A 27,967-nucleotide genomic window follows, 5' to 3' on the forward strand; every position below is an offset into this window, starting at 1 on the left:
TTGTAGAAAGGAATGGAAATGTTTTATTGAGTATTTACAAACAAACTGTAAACAACTCAAGACATTGGTAGGATTATTGTAAAAACCTGCGGCTTCAAAAATGTTTATGAGATAGATATGAGAATAGATGAATAAAATAAAAAGTTAATTTGGAGTATGCAGGAAATGATGAAAATAAATGCAAAGAACTGCAGAAAGAGGGGGAAGAGAGTTGAAGTTTGAAATGTTAGAACGATTGTTGAATAATTGTACATTTGTACATAAAATGGAAATTATGAATAAAATTATATAAAAAAGAAAGTCACCATGTACTTTCACATATCTGATTCTCATTTCTACTTCAAATATTATAATTTTTGATACATACATTTTCTCTTCTGCTCAACTTACAAAGAAGGCATCCACTAAAATTAACCAAGAGAAAATCTATTGTAACCTAGGGGTTGCTGAGGAAAAGAGGATAGTGCAAAAGATAATTACTACTACACTTTTCAAAGAGAAAAGGCTAATGTTCTCATTTTGGCGTACTTTTATACGTAGCACTCTTTCAACACTATCTAGCTTTTCCAGAGATAGACTCTCTGTTGATTTAGTTTAAAGCTGTTTTAAAGAACTTTTCCATTTAGTGCCATGCTAGGCTTTCAAAATGCGACCTTACAATAATTTGAAAAGTTGTAAGACCTTTGCATTTTGATCATGCTATTATGATAGAGAATATGAGGCACAAGGAAAATCCTAAAGAAACATGCCAGTTGTACTGTGAAAGTAAAGGGAAAAGGAAGTCCCAGATCCTTTAATATGCACAACTGGGAATCCAGCTTGGGCATCCTTCAGGATTTTAACAAACAGCATAAAATGGTCTGTATTTAGCAACAATATTTCACTAAAACCAATAAGCACATATTGTGCAAAACGTTAAAAGTTGCTTGGGCATGAACCCTAAAACCTATTTTAGGGTTGATATTTCACTGCAATATTAGTGTCATTTTGGTAAGAGATATTGAGTTATTAAACGATCCCATTTTCTTCCTTTGGAACTGCAGTAGGATCAAGTCCATGTTGCTTCATTTGTACCGCAATATCAAAAAGGTAGTCATAACATTCACACCTAAAAGACAAAACGAAAGAAGCTGGCATCTTGCTATGTGATTTAGCACCAATTGTAGCAATATGAATTTTGTGTGTTTTTTCTTATACAACATTATCTTGGTAATGACTTTCCTCACATTAGAAACGTAATCATAAATAGCAACAAGACCAGAAGAAGTTTATATATATATATATATATATATATATATATATATAAAATTATGCTTAGCTCCCAAGTCTGTGCTAAGATCTGCAAAACATGCGAAGGCTTTTGAAAATATTTGCAAAAGGGATCTTCACTTTTGGTAATCTGAGTGTATGAGGGCTGTCCTCATATATAAAGACACAGGTGAAGCAGAAGTGGCGATAGCTTCACCTGAAAGCAACATGTATTCTCTAGTACCCTCGGGAATGTAAAATACAGTGGTATTTGCTTGCAACAGCGGAGGGCTACCATTGTGCTTCTTCATAGTTGTACTCACATAGTTGTACTCGGTTATGAGTGATTGCCAAAAAAGAAGAACTCACATTGTCTTGGCTTTTTCCCAAGTTTCTCCCCAAACATAGACTCCATGACGCCTGACCAGCACAGCACAGGAGTCTGGGTAGTCATCCATTGCCTGAGCCATTCTTTCCTTCAGGTCCTTCTCTTCAGGTGTGTTCTCGACAATAGGAACCACTAAGGTATCATCATACCTGAAAAGATGATGAAATTGGGACACATGTTCCTTTTCAGGTTAGCATTGTGCTTCTGCTACCTGGAAAGGCTGGTCCAAAGCAATCTGGTTGGCATCCGTCTGTCTCAGGAGACAATGGAGGAGTGTGTCCCACTTTTCTGCCACAAAGCCGCCCAGGTAGTTATCAATGAATTAAAATCAGCAATGGTATACCCACAGAAGAGCAATCCTTTCTACCCAGTTCTCCTGGTTAAGCTGACTTCCTGCTGGCCATCAGTGGTACATTGCCCCTTCCATCAGTTGAAGGTGCAGGAAGACAGGAGGACCACTGCCGGGATGCCTAGCAGCAGCAGTCGCCAGTGGAAAACCGGATGCAGGGTGTTCTGGAGGTGGGGATTGACTGAGTTGGTCCCACGTCTGCTGGATCCCAAGCCAGTGTCACTGTTGTCATGCAACAGCATTAAGCCTGAGCTGGGTCATAATACGATCCCCCCACCTTCTGCTCCACCAGCTGCGTGCAGCAGAGCTCTGGATGCTTAGTGCCTACTCTGTAAAGGCTCCCCAGTTTATGTGTGTACTGGATTGCAGCCTAAATCATGTAACACAATGACAACGCCAGCACCATGTTACCATGGTATTAGGAAGAGTTTGATCTAAAGCAGGCATCCCCAAACTTCGGCCCTCCAGATGTTTTGGACTACAATTCCCATATTCCCCGACCACTGGTCCTGTTAGCTAGGGATCATGGGAGTTGTAGGCCAAAACATCTGGAGGGCCGCAATTTGGGGATGCCTGATCTAAAGCATAGAAGTGAATGAAAGAGGAACTAAATCATCAAAGAGACAGTGAACATCACAGCTTGTTTGTACTAAGGACTTTTTGAAACAAACATTCATTTGAAAACATCTCCCTATCTACGTTTCCATTTCTTCATCATGCCATTGGCACTCAGAAAATGGTAGTGTTTGGGTGCAGAGTACCAATGGGCACGACCAACCACATGACTTAAGGCAGCAACCGTGCACCACACACTTATCTAGGAACAAGTCCCACTGACGCTTATTTCTGAGGAGAAATGCATAGGATTGCATTGCAAGTGTCAACAATTTCAAAGACGTCGAAACTCTTCTTAACTTTGGCTAGACTCTATCAATTGTTCTGTGTTTTGCATTTAGTTGTCTTAAGCATTTACCAGCAGCAACTCTGGTAACTTCACTCTGCTGTGACAAACAGCACAATATTATTAATCTCCTGTTATTAATCACCAGCATATGGTAGGTGATGCTACACTTTTGGAACAGGTTAAAGTCTGCTTATGCCACTGGTCATCCTAGAACACTAGTGAAGTCAATTCCAGAAGTTAATTGTGTAAAGAACACACCACTTAGCAGTTTTGTTGGGTGCTCCTGAGTTCTTTCATTTTGAAGGGAGTGAGGAGAGAAAAATATCATGTGAATTCCAAGAATTGATGTTTTGTTCCCTAGCGTAATTGTTTGCTTAGAAGTCTTAGCAGATCATTCGTATTGTTCTATAATATTCTGAGAATCTCAACTGTGAGCAAGATGGAGCCTGTCTCTCCCAGGAATTTGCTCTATGAATACTAAAGTGGGATTAAGATAACCTGGCATTGTTTAAATCAAGTTAATTAAAACTGGCAGGGTACTAGCTATACACTGTTGGAACCATGACAGAAATAATAAATTAAACATGCCACAATTTATATGCTTGAACTTTGTTGTTCTAAAATAAGATATGACTCTAAGTCTATCTCGCTCTTATATGTAAAGATGATTGGGCATCTCTCACTCGCAGAAGTATCATGATTGTTAGGATACTTCCACGTGATCTAAAAAGGTTAAATACAGTACATGTAAGTTCAATCCATCTTGATTACCAGAAAAACTCTGGAAAGGAAGTATTTGCATGTGCCCTCCATAAAATGGGGGGGGGGCATTAGCAGTGAAAACCAAAGTAGCATAGTTGGCCCCCCTCTGCATTATACATTTAAAGCAGTATCAAACTACTTTAAACTGTTTGGGCTTCCCCCGCAAAGAATCTTGGGAACTGTAGTCTGCAATATGGGGTTTATGGTGCAAAGAGTTGTTAGGAGGCCTCTATTCCCCTCACAGTGCTCCAATTCCCAGAGCAGTTTAACAATCAATCTCTTTTCCCATGGGACTCTGGGAATTGTATCACTTTCAGGGGAACTGCAGTCCCCAAAATTACTTGGGTGAAGCCATGACTGTTTAAAGTGGTATAATACTGCTTTAAATGTACAGTGCCGATGGGGCCTTACAGTTCAACTGTAACCACGTCCACTCAGAAAAAAGTCTGATTGAATTCAATGGGGCTTACTCCCAGGGAAGTACGATTAGGACTGCAGGCGTACTTATTAATCAGAAGGTCCCAGTTTGAAACTTCCCTCTACCATGTATGCGCTAGATGGCCTTAAAGCAAGCCAATCTAATGCTACGTCCCCCCAAATCTGCAGTATGGGAGTAATAATGTTTACTTCCCTTACAATGTTGTTGTAAGAGGTACAACTAAATAATTATAGTTACAGTGTCAAAATGATCAAGCTACTGAACTAAGATGTTTCATAAACTAGCTACAAAGCTAGAATTTGGTATACAAAATGACACAAGAGACCCTAGTTACTAGGAGATAATTTTACACTAATGTGCAAGAAATGTGCTAAGTAGTTGGAAATGCAACGACGATAGGAATTTGGATTTGAAACAATATCTACCACCCCACTTTACCCAATTCTTCCAAGGATAACACTAACAGCAACCTGGGATCTCAGAGATTCTGTGGAATTATTAGATAGCTCTACACCAGGGGTCAACAAAGTTCTTGTGGCTTGGGCCAGTACACGGTCCCGTAGATGCCACGGTGGGCTGGAGTCCGCACACACCCATGCGCAAACGTTATCTCCGACTCCTTCTAGTTGCCTTCAGTGCCGGGGGAGGCAAGCAAGACGTGGCGGCGGGGAAAGACCTTCCCCCGCCGCCGCGTCTTGCCGCGGAAAGCCGGCACTGAACGCAACTTCGGAGGTCTCCAAAGTTGCCTTCAGTGCCGGGGGAGGCAGGCAAGAGAGGGCGGCAGGAGAAGGTCTTCCCCCGCCGCCACTTCTCGCCGGCATGGGGCTTGGCAGCGGTGGGGGGAAGGCGCAGGATCGTTCCTTCGCCTTTCCCCCACCCCGCCCGACAGAGTCGGATCCAACGAAACTTCTGAAGCTTCATCCGATCCGGCTCTGTTGTTGGCAGCAGCGGTGCTTGCTCTCTTGGCTTGGGGAAGCGCCTGCCTGCCTTCCCCAAGCCAAGAGAACAAGCACCGTCGCCACCACCAGTTCCCCCCGGAGCCCATAGGAACGCATTAATTGACTTTTAATGCATTCCTATGGGAAACGGTGCCTCACTAGACAAAATTTTCGTAGGACAAATTGAGTCCTGGAACGAATTAATTTCGTCTAGCGAGGCACCACTGTATAGGATATTTTCTGGAAAATTACCAGCAGAAATTCTTTTTTTAAAAAGTGAAGTATTTGCACATTGCACATAAAAACAGATTATCTGAAATATGAATTAAGAGAGATTGTTCTGAAATCAGGGTAAACTATGACACGAGCCTGAAAACTTATCAAGGGGAAATTACCTGAAATAGCCTCCTGCTGTGCATTTCTTGATCCCTTTTATCATCTCCTGATGAGTAATTTTAAACTCTCTTCCAGGATAGAGAAGTGTGGCCATTACAGCAGCTTTGGAGTGAGTATGGATTACTGCTCCTGCTCCTATGAAAGGGAAAACTTCTATGTTTTATTTTTAATGAAAAACATGACTCATACATCACTCTTCAATCGCAGCTCCTTTTTTCCTTGATATGTTCCTGGTATATAAACTTATGACCTACGCTAAATATTTTTGGTAATACGGACAAGGGAAATTAAAAGACAAAACAACTCACTTCTTTAAATCAACAGAAAGCATGGCAGACTGCACTCTGTAATCCTCAGAGAAAATGTATGGGTTGCTTCAGTTTCACCAGCTCAATGCAGCCAGCTTCTTACGCACCACAAAACAATGAAGGGGGCATTTGTACATTTTCCTATATGCTTTCTCTGTAGTATTTTATCAAGAGATCAGCAAAACTTTTTTTTTAAAAACCCTCATTTGTAGCCGAGAGCTCAAGAGAATGTGCCATATATTCCAACACTGGCATTGAATATTGGGAAAACGGAAGTGTGTGTGTCAAAATGAGAGTAGTGTCAAATATTCAACAGGGTGTGTGGTGCTCCTGTCAATTTGTCCACATTGCTCCAAGCTTGTCATCACCCAGTTCTGCTCCTGTCCCCTCCAGGTAAGTTGCAGGGATACCGGAAGGGTGGCTTCACCCCACTACAATCTTTCTTAATAAAACTGTGTCTACCTTTTCCCCATTTCCAATACTAATTACTAATAATAGCCAGCGGTGGAGGAAGCCGCTCGGGCACCTGGGGCGGGCCAAGCCGCTCATAGGGGCGGGGCGCACCACAGGGCCTCCGGAGTCTGCCTGCTTCCTCCCACTCAGCTGCCCTACAGCTGGGGGGGGGAGGGAGGCAGTGGGTGGACTGTTTGGGCTGTGTGGAGCCTGCGCGCACCCAAGCCACTGCATCTTTCCCAGGAGAGACACATGGCTCGGGCGCACTGCAGGCCCCGCGGTGAGTGCAGCCCGGCATTTTGTCACCCTCCTCAGTGTATGATACCCGGGGCGGCCCACACCCACCGCACCCCTCCCTCCGCCTGATAGTAGCATGCAGGTACCAGCTAAGTAGCACAGGTGGGAAATGGAGGCAATATTCACAGTTTCTAGTCATTTGTATTCCTCGGGGAACAAACTTAAAAGGAAGCAAATAATAATCTGGAAAATTATCTCTCTCTACTTGGACTGCAGCCACACTCTCCACCTGAGGGTGTATTAATTACATTCGACACACACACATCCCCAGAAGGCATACATTCTCAGAATAAAAATGCAAACCCCCCATCAAGACTGAAATACCCCAAACTGCTGCCTCTCTTTTCTCTTTCTCTAAGATTTTGTTTTGATTTAACAAAGAACCAGTCCTTTGAGTTTAACCTTTGAACTGGTCCTCCACCCATTCCAAAGGTGCCAAGCAACAATTTGAGCAGATTCTGATTTACTGGATCTCTTGTTAATCGTGCTAGACATATTTTCAGGATTATACAGTCGTACCTTGGTTTTCAAACAGCTTAGTTCCCAAGAGTTTTCGCTCCTGAATGTTGCAAACCCGGAAGTGACTGTTCCGGCTTGCGAACTATTTTTGGAAGCCGAGCGTCCAACGGGCGTTCCGCGGCTTCTGATTGACTGCAGGAGCTTCCTGCAGCCAATCAGAAGCCGTGGTTTGGTTTTCGAACGTTTTGGAAGCCGAACGGACCTCCGGAACAGATTCCATTCGACTTCCAAGGTATGACTGTAGTCTAGTGCTAAGGATAAGGACTAGAGTCCCACAGTCAAAATTTGTCTTATTTTGAACTGAGCTAGAAAATTAAGCCTTCATCTCCCTGCATTCATTCCTACCAAGAGCACCCAGACCCCTGTCCACAGACACAGAATAAAACCTTTCTCCAAAACCTTCCTGCTTCTTTGCCTCCTCCTTCCCCAGCCTAAGTGGCAGACAGGTTCACTGATTTTGAACATTCTGCTACTCCTTTCCAAGTGCTCCTCCTCCTCCTCGCTTTTAATGTCTTGCCACTGCTAATATGGCAGCAGCACACCTCATTCTGACGAAGAGAAGTGGTATTTTCTCAGAGCAAGGCATTGCGGGACAGGTGGCCCTGGAGAATGCCTGAGCTGCCTCTATTCTGGGATGGCTGGGAATTATGTAAGAGAGGGTGTCTACTAACACTCCTCCCCTCAAAAAAAACAGTGGGAAAGCATTCTCTGAAGCCACCTCTCCCAGGATGCATCTCCGTCTTCCTCAGAATGAGGCAGAGAGGAGGGGAGGATAAGCTGCCAACACATGAGCAGCAGCAAAACATTGAAAGTAAGGGGAAGGGCCAAGAGGCACTCATTCACTGGCCCACTGCTAGCTGAGGCAACTGGGCAGCTCCGATTCTGCCACTTATGATTTCCCCCTCAGCAGACTAGTAAATCAGCCATACTCTGTGCACATACAGAGAGGCTGAATTATATAATAATAATAATAATAATAATAATAATAATAATAATAATAAATACCCCGCCCATCTGGCTGGATTTCCTCAGCCACTCTGGGTGGCTCCCAACAGAATATATTAAAAAGCGACAAAACATCAAACATTAAAAACTTCCCTAAACAAGGCTGCCTTCAGATGTCTTCTAAAAGTCAGATAGCTGTTTATTTCATTGACATCTGATGGGAGGGCGTTCCACAGGGTGGGCACCACTACTGAAAAGGCCCTCTGCCTGGTTCCCTGTAACCTCACTTCTCGCGGGGAGGGAACTGCCAGAAGGCCCATATTAAAAATGTGGTAATTGTTAACCCAAAAAAAGAGAGACTCCATTGGGGTACATATTTGTGGTTGCCAAATGAAGCTTCTGTGAATCATTCCTTTTCAAAAAGCCATCAAGAGAACTTGTTATAAGGAGGTATACACACACACTCACACAGTAAATGAAATCAATCCATCAGTAAAAGAAAGATCAAACTGCAAGAAGATCAAACCTATCCATTCTGAAGGAAATCAGCCCTGAGTGCTCCCTGGAAGGACAGATCGTGAAGCTGAGGCTCCAATACTTTGGCCACCTCATGAGAAGAGAAGAATCCTTGGAAAAGACCCTGATGTTGGGAAAGATTGAGGGCACTAGGAGAAGGGGGCGACAGAGGACAAGATGGTTGGACAGTGTTCTCGAAGCTACGAACATGAGTTTGACCAAACTGCGGGAGGCAGTGCAAGACAGGAGTGCCTGGCGTGCTATGGTCCATGGGGTCACGAAGAGTCGGACACGACTAAACGACTAAACAACAACAACAAAAGAAAGATGTTTTAGCTGTCATAGCAATTACTGCAAGAATTGCATTGTACTGTAGTAAAGGCATGTTCCAATTATGCTGCAGTTTCAATGAAGAAATCTCCATTTTATAAGCAGAATACACTCGTGTTTACGAAGTGCTAACTTTTCAATAGCGCTGCTTGCTGCCTACCTCTCATGGTGTAAGCATTCATGAAGAGAGGTGTGCACTGGCTCTTCTTTAGCTTCTTGTGTGGTGGGGGACCACTGATGTCCCGTTCTTCAATGTCACACACAAACATATCTTCAGGCTATAATGAAAGCATTTGGAGACACAGAGTTGGAGTATTTATGCACACCTACATTTCAACAAACTAAATTATAACGGGTTCAAAGATCAGAGAAAGATCTGCTTAAAGTGCATTGAGAGCTGAAAAACCACTGCACCTTTTTTGTGTCTCTGCTTTCTGTTATGATTTTGTTTGATGCTTGGTTTTGCATTTTAATAAAACAAGAAAGAGAAAACCCACTGGAGAAACTAGTTCTTGATAAAATACATTCAATATAATTAGATTCTGAGGGGGGTGCAGAAATGTGAGTGCACAGTGAGTTGTTAAGGCATAGTGGAAGTGACCAGTTCCCTGTCCAGGATCAAACTTGGGGGGGGGGGGAGAAAACCAATTTATCCACTGTGGAGCAAAAGTTGGTTGATCCTTGTGTTCTTGGAATCCTCTTCCCCCCCCCCCAATAACCCTGGAGCAGTTTCACAAATGTTTTTAAAGCATCTTCCATTGAAAAATAAAGTGAAAGTGCCCTTATAAAGTTTTGTGCTTTGTTGGGGGGCGGAGAGAGAGTGTGTTAGGCAGATGACTGAGATCAGCATTTGACTCGTAGTTAAATACCGTATTGACCTGAAAATAAGCTGCATTTTCCCCCAAATTTTGACCATGAAAAGTTAAAGTGCGGCTTAAATTCGTGACCTTACAAAAATTGCCTTTTAGGATTTGGCTGCTGAAACAGACATATGGTAAAACGGAACAAACAAAAATATTTTATTGCCGATTTGCGAGCTTGAGATTGTTGTGCAATTAATTCTAGTGTCATTCATTGCTTTCCCCATATTTTACAGGGCAGTATTGATTTTTTATTTGCATTTACGGTGCTATGATCAGGTGTATAAACCACTTGCGGGTCTTGTCTAGTACATGTAAGATTTTCGTCTACACTTGCCATTTACAGGTGTGAGTGCCTGCGGAATTTTAAGGGAGCGGCTTATATCTGGGCCAATACGGTATATTCTTTGAGTGCATTGTGAAGCCAGTCTTGCTTCACAGAAGGAAGTTATATTTGTGCATACCCTAGCACAGAATGGCTGGCAAGGCCGGAATGGCAGCACAAACCTGTCCTCCTGGCCTGACCAGTGCCACTGCTGTCTACTGGGGGGCAGGAGGGCCAGGCAGTGGAGAAGATGCTTCTGTGAAGCTGCATGAGCAGAACCAAGGCACCATTTCCACCAGTGTATCCGCACAGCACCTCTCTCTCTCTGCCACATCACCTCTCCCCTTCTTAGCAAACTGCAGTAGTGCTGGTGCCAAGTCAGGCACATGATGCTGCCTTTCCTGAGAGGGCTGGGCGATGGGCTTCGCGGGTTGGTAAATGCTTCTCTCCATGAGGGAGCCTTCCCAGACCCGCTGAAAGAGGCGGTTATTAAACCGCTTCTTAAAAAACCATCTTTAGATCCGGCCAATATGGCCAACTATCGCCCAGTCTCAAATCTTCCATTCTTGGGCAAGGTGATTGAGCGAGTGGTTGCGGAACAACTCCAGGCACGCCTGGAAGAAGCGGACCATTTGGATCCCTTCCAGTCAGGATTCAGGCCTCATCATGGGACTGAAACTGCCTTGGTCGCACTGGTCGATGATCTGCGGCGGGCTAGGGACAAAGGTAAGAGCTGTTTCCTTGTTCTGCTGGATCTCTCAGCGGCTTTTGACACCATCGACCATAACATCCTTCTGGACCGTCTAGAGGGCTTGGGAGCTGGGGGCACTGTCATGCAGTGGTTCCGCTCCTTCCTCCTGGGCCATGTTCAGAAAGTGGTGGTGGGGGATGAGTGTTCAGACCCCTGGGCTCTCACTTGTGGGGTGCCTCAGGGTTCTGTCCTCTCCCCCATGCTTTTTAACATCTATATGCAGCCGCTGGGAGAGATCATCAGGGGGTTTGGGCTGGGTGTCCATCAGTATGCTGATGATACCCAGCTCTACCTCTCTTTTAAATCAGAACCAGTGAAGGCGGTGAAGGTCCTGTGTGAGTGCTTGGAGGCGGTTGGAGGATGGATGGCGGCTAACAGATTGAGATTGAATCCTGACAAGACAGAAGTACTGTTTGTGGGGGTCAGGAGGCAGGCGGGTGTGGAGGACTCTCTGGTCCTGAATGGGGTAACTGTGCCCCTGAAAGACCAGGTGCGCAGCCTGGGAGTCATTTTAGACTCACAGCTGTCCATGGAGGCACAGGTCAACTCCGTGTCCAGGGCAGCTGTTTATCAGCTCCATCTGGTACGCAGGCTGAGTCCCTACCTGCCCACTGACTGTCTCTCCAGAGTGGTGCATGCTCTAGTTATCTCTCGCTTGGACTACTGCAATGCGCTCTACGTGGGGCTACCTTTGAAGGTGACCCGGAAACTACAACTAATCCAGAATGCGGCAGCTAGACTGGTGACTGGGAGCGGCCGCCGAGATCACATAACACCGGTTCTAAAAGACCTACATTGGCTCCCAGTACGTTTCCGAGCACAATTCAAAGTGTTGGTGTTGACCTTTAAAGCCCTAAACGGCCTCGGTCCGGTATACCTGAAGGAGCGTCTCCACCCCCATCGTTCTGCCCGGACACTGAGGTCCAGCTCCGAGGGCCTTCTGGCGGTTCCCTCATTACGAGAAGCCAAGTTACAGGGAACCAGGCAGAGGGCCTTCTCGGTAGTGGCACCCACCCTGTGGAATGCCCTCCCACTAGAGGTCAAAGAGAACAATTACCAGACCTTTAGAAGGCATCTCAAGGCAGCCCTGTTTAGGGAAGCTTTTAATGTTCGATGGATTTCTGTATTTTAGAATTTCTGTTTTTTTGGAAGCCGCCCAGAGTGGCTGGGGGAACCCGGCCAGATGGGCGGGGTATAAATAATAAATTATTATTATTATTATTATTATTATTATTATTATTATTATTATTATTATTTGTAGCTGTTCACTTTCTGGTAAATAGCTAATTTACAATAATGTTAAGAAAACTGTATGACCAGTACTATATAGATATATAGAAATGCACTTTGCTCGTAAATTATATATATATATATATATATATATATATATATATATATATATAATGTAGAAGTGCACTTTGTTCGTAATTACGACACCACAATCTCAGCATACTCATTGGTTTTCGAAACTCTCTCTTTCAAAGGATTAGAGACAAACAAATGAAAGCTGAGACCAAGAGCCTCTGGAGTCCATCTTTTGATTCTGGCACATGTACAAACAATCGCAGAAAAGACACAGAGCCCTGGTCAAATATTTACAGAGCAATCCTATATGCACATTTGTTCAGAAGTGAATTCCATTGCATTCAATGGGCTTGCACCCAGGGGAGTATAGGATTACAGCCTTCATCTGAAAATATACCTTAATATTTACTTCAATAACTTTGCAGCAGAAACAGCCTATGATTTAATCTGCACTCCTACATCCATTTACCTGGGAGGAGTGCCACTGAGCTCACTGGGGCCAACCTTTCAGTCGATAAGTATAGAATTGCACCTAAGTTTTATTTTACCGATACATTCTTGGGGCACCTAAGAGAATTCAATCTAGTAACTTTTTTAAAGAAACAACACTGTATTGGTCATGCTTTCTGTTAATCACAACACAATATTCACGGATTGCGTTTCTATGCCAATAGGACACAAAGATTTCCTTTAAAATCCAAATTTTCATTATGGTATACAACAGGTTGCGATCCACCATCCAGTATCAAAAACTGGCAGTGATCTACCACACTCTCTCATTGTCATTTTCCAACTTAAACATATTTAGCTGGGACAACCCAGCCAGATGATGAAGATAAAAATAATAACAGAGCAAATTAGAAAATGAAGCTTTTGAGCTTTCTTCCTACTAATAAATGTGTGTTTAAATATGTCTGTGGCTGCAATTCTATACATATTTACCAGGGTGTAACTCAGCCAGACTTCCTTCTGAGTAAGCATGGATGGGATAAATCTTCGGATTAGTTTTCAAGGAAGATTATTAGAGGTAGAAATGCTAGCTGTACCTACCTGAATTCTTTCTTTTTGGACACCAGAGGGAGCAATATATATCTCATTGCTAGAGGGGGAAATCAGAGACGTTTAGCTGTAGGCACAAAGTAGCATGAAGCATATGGCTTCATTTATCAACAACAGAACGTACAGCAATTCCTCCCATCACAACATGATCTGGATCTGACAGCAGCGCTTAAGCTACTGCCACAAGCTTAGCTAGCCCTAGAACGCCCGACATTATTATAGCTTAGAGGTGTTATTGCTTGCAGTTGCCCTTAAAGCTCTTCATAGCTGTGATTATGCAGTGCACGTTATAAGGCAAAGAAATCCCTTTCAATTTGCAGGGGGGGAAACATCTATACTGCTGTAGGAATGCCACACTGTCAAGTTAACTGAGGCTGCAATTCTAAGGAAGCCGAAGTAGAAGAAAATCCTTCTGAAGCCAAGGGGCTTGATACTCAAATAAAGGGGTTTAGGACTAAAAGGTGAAACATAAGCTGCATGCTTTGTTCTTTCTTACTAGTTGTTCGTATTTTACTGTGTTTAGCACATGCCACTATTAGAGAGGAGGAGTGGGATTGTAAATGCATAATGTATATATGTTGCACAAATCTGTTTGTGGGCAAAAGAGAAAGTGAGGAAATGTCTGCACGAAGAACCGTTGTTTTTAATAATATGGGAGTAATACAGAGCTCTGTAGCTCTTACTTGGATTTCTGCAGAGCAGAGACACCTAGTGGTTAATTGGCCAGGTTATGCACAGCTGATATTTGAAGACATAGGTACCATTAGTCATTGAATGTTAAAGGGAGGTGGGTGGGTGCACATTTATGAAGAAGATTCCATTTGATCACTCAGCTGGCAAGGATTTGCAGTCAAACTAAAAAGTACACTATATATCTGTTGGGAATTCAGTGGTACCTCCGGTTGTGAACGGGATCTGTTCCAGAGGTCCGGCTGGATCCCGAGGTTTTCGCAACCTCACTGTTATACGCAGTGGACAGGAATGAGCCGAGCTTCAGGTGAGGCAAAGGATATGCCACTCTGCACCTCCCTGGACCCTCTTGGGATTGCCCTGCATGCCAACCTCTTCCCTAGGGCATTTACACATTTGCAATAAAATTAAGCAAGGATAATTCTAAAATGTCAGCATTTGAAACTGACATTGCACTATGTTTATGGGAATGCTGCCCTGGCCTTAAGAATAATTTAGCCTTTATTAAGTGGTGAAGTTATTCTTTATTACTATGTAAAAAAGCATCAATGGGATTTATTTCTGCATCATGTGCTTTTGTTTTGAGAGATGTTACTTTATGGTTTTCACTACAACAGGCCTTCTGCTTCCTCTGTCTCCAGGCCCGATATGAATACAAGTGGTGCTCTCCCATTTATTCCTCCAAAATTCTTTCTATAACCCAAGCCACTGACTTCGGTCATCCTGCTGTCCAATTCTAGCCTGTTTTCTAAAACCTCTCTTGCTCTTCAGGGGTATTGGAGTCTCACTTCTGTTGCCATTGCTACTTCCACTTTTGTTTATCATCTAGATTCACCTTCTTCTCCAAGCATGCACTGCTTATCTAATACTGGCTATACAGGAAGAGGGAAATGGCAATTATCATTGGAAAACTCTTTTTTGGAACAGCTCGAGATCCACCTGCTTGAATCCAAATGTGACCCCAAGGCTAGAAATTGGCAGCCCATGTGGCAAAACCCTTCACAGTGCAACTAATTTGTCTTTATACAGACACACATACAGTATATTTTTAGGGCAACAGAGTGCAAGTTTTTCCGTTTCCCACCACTAAGTGGAGCTAGGTATCCACAAATGCAAATATGCAGAGCAACTCTGAAATAAGCCAAACATTTCATGTACATGTTTCTTTACAAAATCTATTTAGAGTACTGCACCTGCACTAAATCATTCCCTTTATGTTCTGCTGTCAGCTGGAGAAAATTATTTATATTCTGCTCAGAGAGTCTGAGGACTTACTTGCTGAAGATATACAAGAATGACAGCTTTCTTATCCGGGGCCCATAAAAGGTTGCTGTATTGCACATAAGTATCGGGTAGCCTTCTTTGACAATGGTATCAGGCCACTCTAATGAAGTTCCAATTGTCTACTTCTTTTCAACATCTATCATGTTTTCACTTTCCCTCCACTTATGCTGACCTGTGCCTAAGTGGGTATTAGTTTAAAACAACTACTAAACACTCACCCATGCTTCATGCTGATTCCACCACCAGTCCCTGTAACCCATCCTAAGTGATAAAACTGGCGGCAGAGCTCTGGGATCAAATTCCTTGGATGCACATTCTCCTATGGAGGAAACAAAAAGAAAAGACACATTTTAAAATGGTTTATTTGCTTTTAAAATGAAAGCTGCAATATTTATCTGATTCATTGATTAAAATGTGATTCCAGCTGATCAGGAAATCACCCCCCCCCTTGAGAAATACACTTAGAAATACTGCTATTTTGAACAGATTTCTGCCCTTCTCTCTGTGTCAAGGGGGATTGCTTCTTCCTGCTGTAACACATGAATCTCTAAAAGCAAAGAGTAAGCTTTTTCTTCAGCATTATGGTTTGTTTATATGCAAATTTGATTAATCAAAACTTGCACAATAAATTCACTGAGATTTCTTTAAGTGGGTGGCAGCTGTTATATACAGTAAAGTCCATATAGCATGGGTGACTAAATTATCTATCTCACATTTAAGATTTTGCTAAGCTAGAACTCCCATCAGCTCCAGCGACAATCCCATGGATGATGGGAATTGTAGTTCAGCAGCATCAAGAGCAGGGGTCAGCAAACTTTTTCAGCAGGGGGCTGGTCCACTGTCCCTCAGACCTTGGGGGGGGGCGGACTATATTTTGAAAAAAATAAATAAATGAACGTATTCCTATGCTGCATAAATAACCCAGAGATGCATTTTAAATAAAAGCATACATTCTACTCATGTAAAAACACGCTGATTCCTGGACCGTCTGTGGGCCGGATTTAGAAGGCGATTGGGCCAGATCCGGCCCCCGGGCCTTAGTTTGCCTACCCATGATCAAGAGGGTAAAAGGTTCCCACACATGTGCTCTATCCTTTTGGTCAGTGGTAGACAACATGGTGACCTCCAGATGTTGAACTACAATTCCCAACAGCCCAAGGCAGCATAGTCAATAGTCAAGGAAGATAGCACTTGGGAGTTTAGCAATTTCTGGAGGACCACAGATGAGCCATCTCTGCAACCAAGTAAGCCTGCAATTTCCGTGGGGAATCGTGCCTAAAGCCAAAATTGTGTATAGTCAGAACACACTGGGTTCAATGGTGGGTGGGAATGCCCAAGTCATTTTCCCCAGGACTTTGCCCCCTTTCCATTTTGTTTCTTAACCGCCATGCACATAGGTTGCTGGCTTACTGTATATCATTTTACTTTGTGCAGAAGTGTCCCCTACCCTTCCACACTATCCATATAAACTGTGCACTAGGACTATGAATGAATCAGGCCACACATAAGCCATAAACATTGTGGCACAAGCATCCAGGAGTCCACTGTGATTTCTGTGCAGATCTGGGATAATCCTGTCCCATGATTCTAGGAGGGACTTGACCCCAGTTGTTATTTTTCTAAATAGCACAATTCTCACCGTTTGCAGCTATGGAGGGTGGGGTACATGCTTTTAGATACTTGGTTGTGGTTGACCAACAGACTTTTCAGGTCCAGTCCAATGCAAAATCTGCCCAGCAGTGAAAAGGGCTGCACAAAAAGCATTTGTTCTCGTGCACATGTTGAATGAAGAACAGTGTTCCTTCTGGTTTCCTTGCACAGCACTGCATGACACCTTTAGATGCTATGGGTACCCGTGGGTTCAGTACCCATCTCTGCAATGGTTTCAAGTAAAAGCATGAAGGTTTCCTGTATCTGTGATACATTGTGCACAAGGCTATCCCAGTAGCTATCCAATGACTTTTATGCACAGCTTTAAAACATCTGCTTCTAATATAGCTTCCAAAGACGCACAGTCGACTGTGCTTCTTTTTAAAAATATTTCTCTCAAATGAGACTCTATATATTTTCTTAAAGGATGAGCAACTACAAGATTCCCAAAATATTTACATTTAAATTGAAGGGAAAAATAAATTACATTTCTGAAACTCGTTCAGCTTGATAACCGGTCATCAGTAACAGACATTGAAAGATAACTTTCAAATGGAGTTTCATGAAATTACTATTAACAACTGCAATTTGTCATTCTTCATTTACCACATTTTAGCAGATGCCAAGCAAACACTCCAGGGCACCTTCACAGTTGATGTAAACCAGAGTATCTGTCCTGAATGCAATGCAAGGTTTACACCAGTTAACGTTGCAAATCATTACTAATCTCAAATCTGCTATGAAATCAAAGTCCTTTGAAACCTTTCATATTATTATTATTGTATGTTAGTCTAACTATTATACACACTATTTGGTGCAAAGAAAAATGATATACATTTGCATAAGCTGAATGTAAGTTTCATCTCAGTAGAACATCTTCTAGTATGAGCTTCAACTTATGGTATGTATCAACATAATGACAAACATTTGCAAAAGGATTCACCAAGGATTTACAGAATTACTGTTAAGCCAACATGACGAAAGTACAGTATATTGATGGCAGGGTGGGGGAGATTGCCACTTTTCTCTAACATTTCAAATGAAGTTGAATCATTTATCAGACACGAACTTGAAATTGTTGTTTTTAAAATACAGATAAATCTGGTATGTATTCCAAAATGTGCAATAGGTTGTTAGTGAAGGCAGGTCCACACAGTCATGTTTATCATGAGCCAGGCTGACTGTGTGAAAAGCAGTTTGAGGCCCCCTCCCCACTGTGCACCCACAATTGCCTTCATACACACACCTGTGTGAAGGTCTTCTCCATTTCTGTTGCCTCCAACTCAACCATTTCACCCTCCTGTTCTGGCAATCCTATATTCATATTCTCCAAAATCTGTGTCCTCTTTAATTCCACTTCCCATTTCATCCTTCTCTGGTCGACTTTCATTCACCATTTCATCGATCCTAGCTCTGATCTCTTTTAACTGCTCATCAAACAATTGCTAAAGGATGCCAACAGTCAATGGAACGCCCAACAGCGTATTTGCCATACTGAATGTTCTTGTTAACAATTCAGTCTCCATCTTATGATCTTCAATCTCCCGTCTCAAATTTAAGATCTTCATAGCATTATCTCTTATCAGAACACATTCCTTTCCAACAAAGCCAATATGAAGTAGCAAAATTACTTTCGATTTCAAGGCAACACTTTCAATGGGAAAATAGAGAATAAAAAATTCTTAGCAGTCAGAACTCCCTTTATCATTTAAAACTTTTTTGGTTCAAGCAATTAGAACATGTTCCCCACCCTTGCTTGCAGCCCTTTAATGAGCAATGCTTCTTAAAGCCAGAAAGTAGCTCACACACCAAATGTAAATCTCAGCCAGAAGACAGAGAAATCTTTCTCAGTTGTAAATTTTAACAGTCTCAGAGATGTTTAGAAAAGGGCAGACTTGCTATGGCCTTCAGGGCTCTTGTGTGGCTTTTTAGGAAAGATGTTGATTCCTCCGCTCTAAGTTGCTCACCCCCACCCAGATTCCCAGGTGCTGACAACTTCTTGGTCTCCTGGCATAGAAAAAGGCTTTTTCAGAGCATCAGAGGTTATTACCCTGTTCACTCTTATCTCCAGAGTGAATTTTGATAGCCAAGATTTATGTCCTGGCTATCATCAATCACCGGGTAATTATCTCAGGTAGTATTAGGCATTACCAACAGAATATGTTCAGCCTGCCATGTTCATCCCCTGAAAATGCTCCGTTTCTCATAACACTGGAACCCAGTTGTTGTTGTTGTTGTTGTTGTTGTTTAGTCGTTTAGTCGTGTCCGACTCTTCGTGACCCCATGGACCATAGCACGCCAGGCACTCCTGTCTTGCACTGCCTCCCGCAGTTTGGTCAAACTCATGTTCGTAGCTTCGAGAACACTGTCCAACCATCTTGTCCTCTGTCGTCCCCTTCTCCTAGTGCCCTCAATCTTTCCCAACATCAGGGTCTTTTCCAAGGATTCTTCTCTTCTCATGAGGTGGCCAAAGTATTGGAGCCTCAGCTTCACGATCTGTCCTTCCAGGGAGCACTCAGGGCTGATTTCCTTAAGAATGGATAGGTTTGATCTTCTTGCAGTCCATGGGACTCTCAAGAGTCTCCTCCAGCACCATAATTCAAAAGCATCAATTCTTCGGCGATCAGCCTTCTTTATGGTCCAGCTCTCACTTCCATACATCACTACTGGGAAAACCATAGCTTTAACTATACGGACCTTTGTCGGCAAAGTGATGTCTCTGCTTTTTAAGATGCTGTCTAGGTTTGTCATTGCTTTTCTCCCAAGAAGCAGGCGTCTTTTAATTTAATTTCTGGAACCCAGAGCCATCCAATTAAGCTGAATGGTGGAAGATTCAGGACAGACAAAAGAAATTACTTATTCACACATTTGCTCCTGTGAGGGACAGGGGATATCGCGAAGTCCCTCCCCTCCTGAGTTCAAGCCCATCCCCGAGCACAGGGGAAAGCAGAGGGAGCTCCGATTCCAGTGAGGAAGCAGGAAGTCGTGTCCGAGGCTCAGGCAAGGTAGCGGAGCCAGGGTCCCAGGTGGGACAGGAAGGGGCAAATAAGGGGGGAGACCCATCCCCCCAACTCCGGAATTACGGAGAAAGAGGAGGGGAAAGAGGATGGGTCTTCCAAGGCTTTTGTGTTGGGGAAAGACGCGCCAAAAGCCATTCGGAGGTTCTGCAACGTAATGACCCCATCGTTCCGTGTAAATAGCAATGACTTCAGCACTGTAAATACGCAGCACCAATAAAAGAATAAAATGCAGAGCTGCGTAGCGTCGTTACTCTGAAGTAGCCTACTCCGGCCACTGTGACAGCAACCTCCGAATCTTTTTTTGGGCTACTTTGGAGTTGCCGGGATGAGTGTGTCAGAGGCGGAGAAATGGCGGCAGATCGCGGAGAAAGCCCAGCAAGACCTGCAGCAGCTGGCGCAGCAGGCGCAGGGGGAATTAAAGGCAGCTAAAGAAGAAACCAAGAAGGTCCAGGACGACCGGCTACAACTTGCGGAACAGGTGAGAGCGCTTCAGGAAAGAGAGCAGCAATTAAGGGCGGTGACGGTAGACCTCCAAAACAAGCTGGATGCAGAGAAAAACAAGGCGGGAGGGGCCCCCCAAGTCCAAGTGCTGCCAGGAAGGAGAGCCGGGACCCTAGTAAGCAAGTTCAATGGAGACCCGAGGGAATATCATGGCTTTGAGACTGAAATCGTGTATGCTCTTGAGCTGCACCATGATGACTTCCCTGATGATGAGCACAGGGTAGCGTTTATTGTGGAGCACCTTACCGGGGCAGCCAGGGAGTGGCTAAGACCGTTAATCGCAACAAGGAATCCTTGCATGAAGAATGTCAAACTATTTCTAGAAGGTTTGAAAACGATGTATTCGTCCGATAGTCATATGGACCAGACTAAGGAGGAACTTCATAATTTACGCCAAGGAAAAATGACAGTTCGCGAATATTGGGCGAAATTCACCATGCTGGTGCACAGACTGGGGTGGGAACGAGAGTCAGGCCCAATGCAAGCGGCGTTCTACTTGGGTTTGCATGAGGAGGTGAAAGATGAGCTCTCGAGAGGTCCAAAGCACAGTAATATGGATCAGCTGAGCAAAGCGGCTCTGGCGGTGGGGGTGAGACAGGAATCCCGGTGGAGCGACAAGCAAGCAACGCGCGCAAAGCGGGCTTGGTTCCCACGGTCGCAGGAGAAGCCACTCCCCCAACAACCCTTTCAAGCCACGCCTGGGGCCAGCCAGGACCAGGAACCCATGCAGATTGATAGCGCGCGCGCGCGGGCTTTTCAAACCCCAGCGGCGCCAAGACGCAAGGAGGGAAGGGGCGGGAATTGCTTTCTCTGCAACTCCCCCCAGCATCTCGTCAGAGACTGCCCACATCGCAGGGAGTGGCAAGGAAAGGCGGGAACGGTTATGCCCTCCCCCACTGACGCAGCACCACAGCAGGGAAACGGGAAAGCCTGGCTGCAGGAGACAAGGGGCAGCAGCCAGGCACAGTCAGCAGACAACAGCCCCAGCCCGCCCACCCGCACAGAGAGGAGCAGAACCAGCCCACCCCTCCCAGAGCAGGAGTGGTTCTAGAAGTGACGCTAACGCTCCCAAATGGCTATCCCCTGACGGTCCTCGCCCTAATTGACAGTTGTGCCTCAGCCAACTTCTTCTCGAGAAACTTTGCAGAAGAGCACCAGATCCAGCTTCTGCAGCTGGATTTTCCTCTGCACGTGGCCACCATTGACGGCAGAGAATCACTCATCAAACCCCCCCCCCATGAGAATGACGGTGGGAAGGCACTCAGAGACACTGGCATTCAACGTCACCACCATCTCAGACCCCCCCCCATCGTCTTGGGCATGAGCTGGCTGGCGCGCCACGACCCCTCCATCAGTTGGCACCAGAGATGCATCACGTTTGGATCGGACTTTTGTCTGGAACATTGCATGCAGCACCAACCAGGGGAGGGGCCTCCGATAGCCACGGTGGCCACCATGCACGTCAAAGGGGGTGAGGCGATACCTAAGCCGTACTGGGACCTGCAGGAGGTTTTCAGCGAAGCGGAGTCCGACCACCTACCCCCGCACAGGCCTTTTGACTGCCAGATCAACCTGGTGCCAGGGGCAACTATACCCCCAGCCAAGCTGTACGCCATGTCAGACCAGGAACTGGAGGATCTGCGCGCTTTCATCGACAAGAACCTCAAGCGGGGGTTCATCAGAGAAAGCAAGGCAGCAGGGGGCAGCCCGGTCTTCTGGGTGGACAAGAAAGACATGCAACAGCGCCGTCTTGTGGTGGATTTTAGACGGCTGAATTCAGTGACAGAGCCAGTGGCTTTCCCCATGCCCAGAGTGGATGATCTCCTGACAGCGGCACACAGGGGCAAGATTTTCACCAAGCTAGACCTGAGGGGGGCGTACAACTTGATCAGGATCCGGGAAGGCGATGAATGGAAAACCACGATGTTCACGCCTCTGGGCTCTTTTGAATATCTGGTGATGCCCTTCGGGTTGCAAGGGGGCTCAGCATGCTTCCAGGCCTTCATGCACCACGTCCTGGGGTCCCTCCTTTTCAAGAACTGCTTGGTCTTCCTAGATGACATCCTTATCTATTCCAATGACCCAGTGCAGCAGTACCTCAGATGCTACGTCAGCCAGAGGCAAACAGACTGGGTGGATCGCCTGCCACTGGCAGAATTTGCCTACAATAATGCAGTGCACGTCTCCACAGGGGTGTCGCCCTTTAAGGCCAATTATGGGCGGGACCTCAGATCTTTCCCAGAGAGGGAGGGGGAGGAGGAGGAGGAGGGCCCGCAGGCTGAGGATTGGGCAGAGGAACTGGAGACGGTGCACCAGCAGCTCAGAGAACACTTGGAGAGAGCCAAGGAAGCGTACAAGAAGGGGGCAGATCGCCACAGGCGACAAGGGGAGGTCATCAGGGTGGGGGACAAGGTTTGGTTGTCCTCGGAGGGCCTTCCCATCAGAGGGAGGTGCAAAAACCTGGCGCCCAGAAGGTTGGGCCCCTTCACGGTCACGCAACAGGTCAACCCGGTGGCCTTCAGACTGGCACTGCCAGAGGACATGAGGGTGCACCCAGTGTTTCATAGATCGCTGCTGTCACCGTACAGGGAAAGCAGCAGGCTCCGAGGCAGCGAACAAACCCCCGAGGGAGGGGGGGAGTGGGGAGGCAGGGAGCAACTCAATGAGGCCACGGCCATCCTGGATTCACGGAGGGGGGTGGGGGGCCTGGAGTACCTCATGGCATGGGAGGATGCTCCACCGTCCCAGAATGAATGGGTCCCAGCCACTCAGATACAGGAGGAATTCTTGGTGGAAGAATTTCACGCCCTCTTTCCCCATAGACCCAAGCCCGGGCACATGGAAAGGGAGGGGGAGGAGGAGGAAGCACGGGAGAGCAGTTCACCATGGCGCTGGGAAGCAGAGTTTGAGGAACCAGAAGACGAGATATGGGTGTCGCCGAGATCCACCCAGTCAGAGGAAGAAGCAGATTGGCAGCACATTTTTACCCCCACTAGCTCGGACGCCACGGACTTTTTGGGATTCCAGTCCTCCCAGGCGGAAGGGGGGGGCTCGCAGGACTGGGAGGAGGTGTTCACACCAACGGGCTCGGAAAGTACTGAGTTCTTAGGCTTCGAGTCGTCACCGACACCTGGGGGGGACTTGGGGAGGGGAGAAGGAGAGCTTGGGAGGGGGGTGGATGTGAGGGACAGGGGATATCGCGAAGTCCCTCCCCTCCTGAGTTCAAGCCCATCCCAGAGCACAGGGGAAAGCAGAGGGAGCTCCGATTCCAGTGAGGAAGCAGGAAGTCGTGTCCGAGGCTCAGGCAAGGTAGCGGAGCCAGGGTCCCAGGTGGGACAGGAAGGGGCAAATAAGGGGGGGAGACCCATCCCCCCAACTCCGGAATTACGGAGAAAGAGGAGGGGAAAGAGGATGGGTCTTCCAAGGCTTTTGTGTTGGGGAAAGACGCGCCAAAAGCCATTCGGAGGTTCTGCAACGTAATGACCCCATCGTTCCGTGTAAATAGCAATGACTTCAGCACTGTAAATATGCAGCACCAATAAAAGAATAAAATGCAGAGCTGCGTAGCGTCGTTACTCTGAAGTAGCCTGCTCCGGCCACTGTGACAGCTCCTATAAGAGGTATTGATGGCGACTAACTTGGGTGGATTTTTTTATAAAAAACAACAACAACAGTATGGCTATTAAAGGCTACTAGCAATGATGGCAATGTTCTGTCTTAACTTGGAGGCAGTATGCCTCTGCATACCAGTTGCTGGGGAAAACCATTGGAAAGAGCCCTGTTGCACTCAGGTTCTGTTTACAGACTTCCCATAGATATTTGGCCATTGCACGAACAGGATGCTGGACTAGATGGGTCTTTGATTTTCAACTTAATAATAGGGAAGTGAGTTCAATACTGACTGGCATAAATCAACTGAATGCCACGTTTCTGAAAATATGGTCTCAGATGGAAGGAGTGTACGGTAGCTCAGTGAGCTTTAAACATGAGAAACATCACCTATGGAAGTGAAACATCACCTATGGAAGTGAACCAACAAATATTATGGAATGTGTTAGCTTAAAAGTTGGCAAGTATTTTTCTTTGTCCATCGGACACTCACCCAATTTCAATTCTACGATTTCCATTTAATATAATGGTGTGAAGAACGGTCATATTCCTTTTCTAAAAATAGCAACCATAAAACCTTTAATTAGTCAGTTTTGTACAAAATGTATCAAAATAATTCACATGATATATAATTTTGCTGTTTTATTTTTGGAAAGAGATGAATTACATCTTAATTATAGAGAAGAACTTATAAACTAATATAGTCAGAGCTTCTGCAATTTTCAAAATTCCAAAATAGAATTTGAGCTCTTCACATTTCAGTTCCTTTGTTACAATAATTAGAAGCATTAATAAACTGAGGAAGCAACAATAGATGAGGCAGCTGTGCTGATAACCTTAGTAATTTACGTGCACAAAATGATACATATGTAAGAAGTAGTGTTAGACAACTCTCCCCCACAACATGATTTGCAATCATCCTTTAAAACTAGATTAATTAAACAGCTAGTTTTCCAGGGGAATTGAGAGTGGCAATATCATGTTTGAAGGACCCTGGTGATGCCTGGCACCCTCCAGTGTCTCCCCACTGCCACTGCTCCCCTGCTTGCCTGGATACTTGCTGGCTTGCTCTTTAGCCATCTATTCTCTCTTCTGAGGGTAGGATATAGACCAGGGGTTGGCAAGGCTTACAGGGCATGGGCCAGATCATTCCTGCGAAGATCTTCCATGGGCCGGACTGGTGCAGCGTGACGCCGGAAATTGCTTCCACACATGCCTAGATGCCAAAAATCGTGCCTGCGCAGAAGCAATTTCCGGTGCCGCAGACATGCACAGATGCTAGTTCTGGCATCTGGGCATGCAAAGAAGTGATTTCCAGAGCCGCAGAAGAGAGTCCCCGCTGCGCGCTGGTTTAGTGCAGGATGCGGGGACTCGTTGAGCAGGCGACTCCGTTCGGGGGCAGCTCGTGGGCTGGTTAATCAGCCTCTGTAGGCTGCTTCCGGCCCATGGGGACCCCCGATACAGACAGTAACAGCCTGGACTGCTGATTTGGAACTGGAGACCAAAGGAAGTGGAGCAGGAAGTATGCTTCCCACTTCCTGTCAATACCATTTGCAAAATGGGCAGCAGGTAGCCTTAATCAGAAGAACGAAGGAGACTTTCTAGCCTTTTGGGTCTAAGTATAAAATTTGGGGTGGGCACTAATGCTATCAGCTTGGGGGCTACCCATAAGGTAGCAGGAATCAGAGAATAGGAATAAATGTTGAGATATAGTGGAGTATCCCAAGGATTGATATTGGGACCTGTGCTTCTTAACAGGTTCATAAACATTTTAGAATTGGGAGTGAGCAGTGAGATTCCCTGTTGTCTTTGTCCATGGAGTTTTCTTGGCAGGGATACTAACTGGTTCAAAATTGGGAAAGGAGTACGACAAGGCTGTATATTGTCTCCCTGCTGATTTACATATGCAGAATTCATCATGCGAAAGGCTGGACTGGATGAATCCCAAGCCGGAATTAAGATTGCCAGAAGAAATATCAACAACCTCAGATATGCTGATGACACAACCTTGATGGCAGAAAGTGAGGAGGAATTAAAGAACCTTTCAATGAGGGTGAAAGAGGAGAGTGCAAAATATGGTCTGAAGCTCAACATCAAAAAAACTAAGATCATGGCCACTGGTCCCATCACCTCCTGGCAAATAGAAGGGGAAGAAATGGAGGCAGTGAGAGATTTTACTTTCTTGGGTTCCATGGTCACTGCAGATGGTGACAGCAGTCACGAAATTAAAAGACGCCTGCTTCTTGGGAGAAAAGGCAGCATCTTTGGTGGTTGGGCTCCCAGGCAGAGCTGCACTGAAATGACAGATCTCACACTCTCTCTTGTTGATTTCACCAAACCAATGGGTCCTTCCACTGATTATGAAAGTGGTACAACGTTTATTTCTTTACACATTGAAATTACTCATGCTGTTGCTGGCTAGGCAGAAGCGCTCACATGCTGTCAAAGTTCTGACCACTCTGGTTCTTAAATATAAAGCTAGAAGAAGATTATTGCAGCTCAATTCTATGCTGACTTCAGCTCAACTCTCTCAAATAGTACTCAAAACACTATTCAAAATAAAAATGAACAAGAAAATTAGTAAGTATTTACAAATAAAAGTATTAAAGCTCATGAAGCTGTACACTTACAATTTGTAATACAGCTAGATACATATGTGTAAATATACTTATCAAGAGCATTAACTGAATGTAAGCCTAATTTCCAGTAGCTACCCAAATGTTGTAATCCAAAAGCCATTCCGCCCCAGAATAAGAAGCAAGGTAAACAATAGCTGTATGGGGATTAGTAGGCACTTCAAAAATAAACTTTAATATAGGTATTGTATTCATCTTTGATGTAGGCACATTTGCCAAGTAAGCTCCACCCAATTTTAAAATGCGTTATAAAGGCGCATAGGGAAAACAAGATCTTAACTTTAATAATTAGGCAGTGTTGACTTGCCACAAGCCACCTAGTAAAGCTTCATAGCCAAGAAGAAATTAGATCCTGGATAAGAGTTGACTCCAGAAGGTGACAATATCACTTTTTTTTTTTTTTACCCCGTAGTGAATCAAGATTGAATCCCTGTCCCATCCATGCCAGCATTCTCAATTTGCACAGAATCCAGGATGTCGAATTAGGGAATTCTCGTTTTCATGCTCTATTCCTCTGGGTCAGGCATAGGCAAACTTGGCCCTCCAGATGTTTTGGGACTACAACTCCCATCATCCCTAGCTAACAGGACCAGTGGTCAGGGATGATGGGAGTTGTAGTCCCAAAACATCTGGAGGGCCAAGTTTGCCTATGCCTGCTCTGGGTTACAGTATTGGTCTTCATCTGGTGGCTGGGACCCACTACCAAGTCACAGCCTGTTCAAGGGTCGGGGCAGGTCCAACAGCAGCATTACTACAAATATATAGGAAAAGAGAGAGGATGGGGGAGGTCTTCAAATGCATGTTTGGATGAAAGCTGTGTCTAAGTCTGAAAAAAGTAGGAGACTGCTGCTCTAGGTGAAAGGCGGGGTTTTGGTGGTGCTTTTATCAGTGCTGGCATACATTTAAAAAATTACAGTCTGATTCCTGTCACTGGTAAAAACTGAAGGCACAGTTGGATCCTACAGTTCCTTGCATTTGCTGGTTATCAGCTACTCCTGATTTCTGCCCCAGCCTCTTTAAACAGCTATGATAGCCAGACGAGGTGAAGCCTCCCTCTCCATTTTCTCCTTTCCTTGCTTATATGGCTTGTGTCGATATGCACAGTACTATTAATAATAACAGCAATCGTTGCATCACGCTTCCCAGCCTGTAAATGAAAACTTTTCATCTGCTGAATTTTAGGTTTTCCCCAAACCTAATGGGGACCATGGCAGTTTAGCCTTGCTCCAGCGGGCGATCTTCCCTGCCCAACCTGGGACCCCCGGCGACTGAACCTGTTCCCTCCCCTCGCACCACGAGCCTCCTCTCTTCTGCGTGAGGGGAGAGGGAAAGAGAAAGAGAAAGAGAAAGAGAGGCTGGAGCTCCTCGGCTTTGCTCTTTACCTCGGCTTTCGCCAGGCCCTTCCTGTAAGGACAGCCACAGTCACCTCGCTGCTGCTGCTGCTTCTCAGCCATCTCGCTGCACGCGAGGAAGAGCGAAGGCCCC

At 45.2% G+C, this 27,967-nt stretch overlaps 1 protein-coding gene across 1 annotated transcript; it reads right to left on the reverse strand.

The window, feature by feature from the left end:
• Positions 1 to 27,948, reverse strand: APIP (APAF1 interacting protein). The gene is made up of 7 exons (XM_035116452.3): positions 27,865 to 27,948; positions 15,285 to 15,385; positions 13,084 to 13,132; positions 8,953 to 9,070; positions 5,424 to 5,559; positions 1,618 to 1,785; positions 1 to 1,108 (listed from the first exon to the last, which is right to left on the reverse strand). Exons 1-7 carry the CDS (start codon positions 27,934 to 27,936, stop codon positions 1,009 to 1,011), a joined length of 744 nt encoding a protein of 247 aa, XP_034972343.1. The 5' UTR covers positions 27,937 to 27,948; the 3' UTR covers positions 1 to 1,008.
• Between the last annotated feature and the right edge of the window lie 19 nt (positions 27,949 to 27,967).

The sequence above is a fragment of the Zootoca vivipara genome, chromosome 1 (assembly GCF_965207765.1).
Source record: "Zootoca vivipara chromosome 1, rZooViv2.hap1.1, whole genome shotgun sequence".
In the NCBI taxonomy this organism is placed as follows: Eukaryota; Metazoa; Chordata; class Lepidosauria; order Squamata; family Lacertidae; genus Zootoca; species Zootoca vivipara.